We start from the raw sequence: 6,431 nt of genomic DNA, 5'->3' as shown, positions 1-6,431 counted from the left end.
CTCCACCGCCACATTCTGAGAGCGTCTTTGATTCAGTCTCGAGACTCTCCCTCGCTCTCACCCCTGGGTCTCACACGGAAATGATTGGGATTAGCATCACTGGGGAAGGGGGTTGTTTCACTTGCGCTGTCAGTAGCCAGCTGTTTCTTAAAAATACCACAACAAACATAGCAGCTGCATCAGGGAGTGTCCTCTGCTGGAGAATAAGATCCAAGATTTGTCTGAGGTTCCTGGTGTTTGACAAAATTGAATCCTCTCTCATTTTAATTGCTCTCTACTAGGTGTGCTGCTTCGGGCCATGAAAACAGGTGCTCTGTATGTTGTTCCTTCTTCCCCTTAGACTATTATGTTCCATTGTGCAAAATGCAGATTATGATTTACTTGATCCTTGTCATCTATCTTATTTAGGATCGTTTATGTAGCCACATGTTACAAAGGAACAGCAGTCAGCCCTGTTATTATATGTATTTGAGTCCCCCTGCTTCTTGAAATGAGAACAGGATCACAGAGGAGAATTAATCTCTTGCGACATTCTTTGATTCAAGGCCTCCCCACATTTTAGATAAATGCAGAAAAATGACTTTTTTCTGGTGATTTTGGCAACACATTAAGTATTTCGCAGAATGGTGCCTTTCGACACAATGACTGAATTAGCTCTGATAAGCAAAACCATGGTAATGACATGCACACATCAAAAAGACACAGTCGGTGTCTGTAAATGTTCATTATCAATACCAAAACATTTGCAAATCAGTCTGATTCAAGTGAATACAATGTAGTGTTTTTTTAGTGATGTGACAAGTATAACCATTATTTACACAGGGAAAATCCAAAATGCAGGTGTGTTTTTTTGGTCAATCCTGTTATGTCCACACAAATCTTAGCTTGTGGATACTCGGCGAGCAACTGTTTAGAAGAGAGAATGTTTATGGAAGGATGAATGGGTGCAATATAGCTGTGAAACAGATTCAAAGGGGCTTGGGTGGATTACACCTCATTTCAAGGGTGCTTAAAGTAAGATTAAAATAGATACTGTAAGCAGCGACAGAGGAAAATACAAAATCAGATAGACTGAATTTTTCTCTGCTGTTTCAAAATCCTCTAGTTTGTTCAGAACAGTGGTCAATGTATTTAGGGGTTGGGGAATGAGGTGCCCTCACAAGAATCTCTCTATGCATGAGGCACATAATTGTGTTTTTTCAGCAAATATGACTAAGCAAAATAGTCATTCACAGATTTTACCTGTACTGTTCTACCAATGGCCTGTACAAATACTCGCACTTGGAATGTTCAGTCTCATTCTGATGAGCACATGCTGGCAGATACTGGCACATACTGTTTGCGGGTGCATGGTTGTACTCTCGTGCTGCACACACACCCCTCACATATAATCTGAGGAGATAATGAATTTAATACCACTGCTATTCCAGACAACTAATGTTTGTTAATAGCCTGGTGCCATATGGAAGTATGGCCTTAACTATGTGGATAATTCTTCTCTTTGGACAAGCAGCTAATAAAAAAGGCCTTGCATTTTCTGGCTGCAATTGGGGAAAAGGGGGAGGTTTGGGGGATGCGCTTAATCCACTCGACTAATGATGCCCTTGCCTTGAATAGAGGCTGCAGGCATTGTGAATACACTGCATCAATGCAGCTGTGTTGTATCTTTTCCATCACAGCTGAAATGTGTATACACATTTACATGCAGCAGTGTTTCTGCAAACGCTTTTCAGTTTTGCCGGATACAAAAGTCCCATCTTCTATTTGGCGTGAGGAAATGGACGTGTTGGTTTTAGAAAGACTTCATGACGTGCCCAACTACCCCCTTAATGCGTGTGTGTTAACAGGGTAGTGGGACACACACACACATGCACAACTCTCAAATTCTTCTCCCCATATCCCCCTGCCAGCAATGCAGCCCAGTGGATAACCACGCATGGATTAGCAGTGACATCACACTGAAGAGATGGCTGAGCCTGAGTGAGGAAGGGTGAGTGATTTGTGTGTGTGTGTGTGTGTGTGTGTGTGTGTGTGTGTGTGTGTGTGTGTGTGTGTGTGTGTGTGTGTGTGTGTGTGTGTGTGTGTGTGTGTGTGTCAGACAGGTCTGAAAGTTATATGTGTGTTCAAGACTGATTAGACAGTGAGGGTGGTAGCTAGGATTAGAGAGCCATCTGAGAGTTGGCTAGGTGCTGACACCACTCCACCTCACCAAGGGCTCAATTTACTGAGGGATCAGAGTCATTCATGGTGGGCAGGGATTATTATCAGTTCAATAGGGCAATTTCTTTATTACTGTAACCCTTTCAACCTGTAAAATATGGTCACATGTGAGACATTTGCAGGTGTATGTATCACATTTCAGCTGTAAACTGGTGCATTTCAGCCCCAATTGTCTATTAGCAGCAGGAGCAGTCCAATCCAGTGAAAATTAACAACGTTGAATGCAGTCACACCATATATTTATTTGTTTTTACAAGAAAATTCACTGCCTCCTTTGATAAGTACCTTTACACAAAACTGTCTGCTTGCTCAAATGAAAGAGAATGCATCACATTGTGATACATCCACTATGTCATTCAAAAAAGGCATTTTTTCATATTGTAGGTAAGTTATTATAGCGTTTCTAGCGTTTTTAGTCAGGGGAAACACCGGTAAAACGTCTGTTTTAGAAATCAAGCTTCTTTTTTTTAAACTTGGAGGCAAACGTTGGTTTAAAAAAATAATGGACATATCGCCACAGTACTTGGGTGAAACAGATTGGGGAGCCCACTCACAGGGCAAGCTCTGCGTGTGTTTGTTTATATGCGCACACACGGCAGTGTTCTGCTCGTGGGGTGCAGACCCTCCTTCATCACCGGTCGTCATCCCCGAGGCGCTGCTATGAACCAGGAAGTGCTGGCGGTCGGGGTTCGAAGGAAAATCGGGAAGGATCTGCGTCCTGCTCCGCGGCAGCAGCTGGGAACTACGTATAATGCGACCGGCTTCAATATCATGACCACTATTTTGAGCGACAGTTTCAAGTACGGGAATAGCATAGCACGTTAACCTACGGCTGTGTTACAGTTACATCTCAGGAAGAGAGGCGTTTTACGTTTTCCGAAAACTACTCAGTTCTTTATTTGTGTCTAAATTATTATACTAACAGCCCCAATTTGGCGCCCGTTTCCTGAAAACAGGTACATATGGGCAACATTTTCATCTTGGCGCAGCATTTTTGGATGCTAATGTTAGCTTGCTAATTGAACATCAGCTGCAGTTTTCCGTTTGTGTCCAGACAGAGGGATGGATACTAGAGAGAAAAGAAGTTGGATTCTGACAAGCGTAACGGCCGCTTCTGTCGCCGCTCTTTATGTGCCGTGTGTGCAGAGAACCGTCCCCGGTGGAGACTCAGGTTGGTGCCCTAGCCTGCTCGCTAACGCTGGTCGGTTCATGTCATGTGGCTTTATGTGTATAGCCAAGCAACCAATCGTACTACGCCTTGCTAATGTGAGTGCTGTGGTTATTACCGGTGCTGCTCGCGGTGCTGTCACAGGGCTTTGGAAGCACAGCAGAATCGAAAGGGAAACTAAAATCTAAACCAATTAGCATAACAGCGAGAAAAACTTCGAAGAAACGTCATCAATAATACCCCAAGAATATTTCGAATACAATTGGCAAATACAGCTCCACGATTCGAGGACATTGTCAAGCAGCGGGGCATCGTGAGAGTCATACCCCCCCCCCCCCCGAAAAAAAATATGAAAAAAAACAACAAACAAAAATTGCTGATGATGAATGAATGAATTCATACTTTATTGATCTTTATTGAAGTCTTGTGTTACCGTAGCAGGAGAGCTGCTGCAACAGGCTGCTGTCCTCCAGCGCCATCTTAAAAATTAAAGAGAGGAAAGAAGTGAGAACAAGGTGGAAGGAGAGGGAAAAAATGTGATGCAACTCAAACGGAAATTGTGCTCGTGGATAGCAGTACAATTGCATTTTATTGCTATATAATCAAATGTCCATGTTTGTGCCCTTAAGTACTTAGAATTGCCCTCAAGTACTTAAAATTTAGTAAATGTCCTGCAACATCAGTGAAAGTCGGAGACCAGGATTGTTGAAAGGTGGAATCAACACTGTTTGCCCAAAGAGGCTGCCATGCGAAACTGCTGTATTCTCTACTTTTAATACTACTTTGAAGTATAATCAAAACATTTGAAACAGGCAGATAAAGGCTATTGCACAACAGGTATGGTTCATTTGAGAATATGTGGGTAATGTTTTGACACACACACAATATACTCATTGATGAAAGAATCAGTTCAGATGACAGTTTTATATTTCCCTTTAAATTCAAGTAATTGTAATGGAATTTATTTATTTCTATTCATTTTTTTTCATATAGTTTCTTATTACATAATTGTGAACCAGCTTCCAGTGCAACGTATTGTCTTTTCCCAGTCAACACAATTTATATAAAAGAACCATGCAGGATTCAAGAATTAATTCCACTTTAAGCTTTTAATTGCATAAGGAGATACTGTGGAGTTTCTCTTTTTTGTAGATTTAATCTCTGCAAAAACTTAAGAGACCACTGCTATTTTTTGAGACATCAGCATCTCCATATAGAGTATGTGACAATCATTCCATTCCAGTGTCTCTTGAATTCCAACATAAGCATACCTGTTTCTGTCTAATATGGTGCTGATGAGGTGATTACTTGAAATAAATAGTATTTGATAAGGAAAAGTGTAAAAACCATTACTGTGGTCATCATTATCCTCTTGCAACAGGACCAATTGGATGGCAAAAAAGTGCTAGGCGCACATCAAAAGTAACTGGAATAAAAAAAACAAACAAATATTGACCATGCCAGGAGAAATGAAAAGAAAAGTTTTGTGTGAGGAAAGAAGGTTCTAGCTTTTCTATCAGAGGGATACAGTGAGCGTCGGGTTGTGTTTATCCTTAAAATATCCCAGACTGCGGTTCATAAGAACAGGGTCAAGCACCAGACTTTTGCAACAACATAGCTACAGTCTGGCAGAGGTCGAAGATGACTCTCCACTGACCAGAATGACCGTTGCCTCATTCCAGTGTCACTAAGGAACTGTAGGATGGCATCAAGTGACCTTCAAAAAGAGTGCACATGATGAAATGATGTTCAAAACAGACTGCAGGGCTCAAGTTGTGTAAAGCTAGAAAAATGGCCTTCATCAATGGCAATCAAAGAAGAGCCAAAATGAAGTTTGCAAATGACCACAAGCATTGGACCACAGAAGACTGGGGTAAACTCATCTTCTGTGAGTCTAATTTCCTGCTTTGTCCAATACCTGGCTATCTAATGGTAGACGGAGATCTTCAAACCACAGTGTCTCACACCCACTGTGAGGGATCGGTGAGGCTCTGGAGATGGTTCAGCAAGGCTGGAGTTGGGCAGATTCATCTTTGAGAAGGACGCATGAATCAAGCCAGGTAACAGGTTATCCGTGAAGAAAACGTGCTGCTTTCTGATAATGTTCCCCGACTCGGAGCATTGCTTTTTCAGCAGAACAATGCTTCATGCCACACGTCTAGGCTAATCAAGGTGTGGATGAAGGAAAACCTCTGGAACGTGATCAAGAGGAAGATGGGCGGTCAGAAGCCATCAAACAAAGCTGAGATGCTTGAATTATTTTGTCAGGAGTGGCTTAAAGTTACCCAGCAGCAATGTGAAAGACTGGTGGAGAGCATGCCCACATACATGAACGCTGTGATAGCATATCAGGGTAATTCCACCAAGTATTGATTTCTGAACACTTCTTAAGTTAAATAACTGGCAATGTGTTTTTTGAATAAATATAATGTTTTAACATCATTTGGAGTCCGAAAACACTATATCTTTTTCGGTGTTATAACCATTTTTCATTTGCTCCAAATAAATGCTCTCAATGAAAATATTTGTATTTGGAATTTGGGAGTTAAGTTGTCTATTAACTGTCTGGTCTTGTATCTCACCCAGCTAGAGGTACAAGCTTGACTATGTTTCTGTATATTTTTTGCATGTATTCTGTTCCAGGTATACATTGTATGTGCAGCTTTTCCACAGTCAATCACAAATTTCACAAAATGTTCAGTCTGTGGCAGCATTTCTGCAGATCGGTAGCTGACACCTCACTGCTAATAGCACTTCCCCAAACATGTGATTGGACATTTGACTTTTTTTCAATTATGGTATAGAGGATCTTTCTCCAGTCTGAAAATAGCTAAAGCTCCCCTGCACATCCTCTGGAGTAGGACTAACAACGCTGAAAAGGATAAACCAAAAGTTTAATTTGATCATTTTTATTGCAACGTTTTAATCATGGCACATTATTCTAGTCACAGAAAGGAAATAAAAGACATTCATGAAGGTATTTCATGAATGCACATTCATTTCATGAAGCACATTCATTCCATTTTGAAAATGTAACAGAATC

At 41.2% G+C, this 6,431-nt stretch overlaps 1 protein-coding gene across 2 annotated transcripts in view; it reads left to right on the top strand.

Annotated features, from left to right (window-relative positions):
* The first annotated feature begins 2,812 nt into the window (after nucleotides 1–2,812).
* tmem260 (transmembrane protein 260) overlaps nucleotides 2,813–6,431 on the top strand; it is a 28,334-nt gene continuing 24,715 nt past the window's right edge. Inside the window, exons 1-2 of one of the 2 annotated variants that reach the window (XM_086149838.1) lie at nucleotides 2,813–3,176; nucleotides 3,275–3,391. In XM_086149838.1, the coding sequence (XP_086005964.1) occupies nucleotides 3,283–3,391 (109 nt within the window). In that variant the 5' untranslated portion in view covers nucleotides 2,813–3,176; nucleotides 3,275–3,282. Of the gene's footprint in view, nucleotides 3,177–3,256; nucleotides 3,392–6,431 lie in introns of both variants that reach the window. The other variant, XM_086149845.1, reaches the window with a different exon arrangement.

Source organism: Fistularia commersonii, chromosome 1 (assembly GCF_037954325.1).
Source record: "Fistularia commersonii isolate RoL2024-O1a breed Wild chromosome 1, RoL_Fcom_v1.0, whole genome shotgun sequence".
Taxonomy (NCBI): Eukaryota; Metazoa; Chordata; class Actinopteri; order Syngnathiformes; family Fistulariidae; genus Fistularia; species Fistularia commersonii.
The sequence above is the reverse complement of the archived record's forward strand: the minus strand, read 5'-3'. Positions and strand labels throughout refer to the sequence as shown.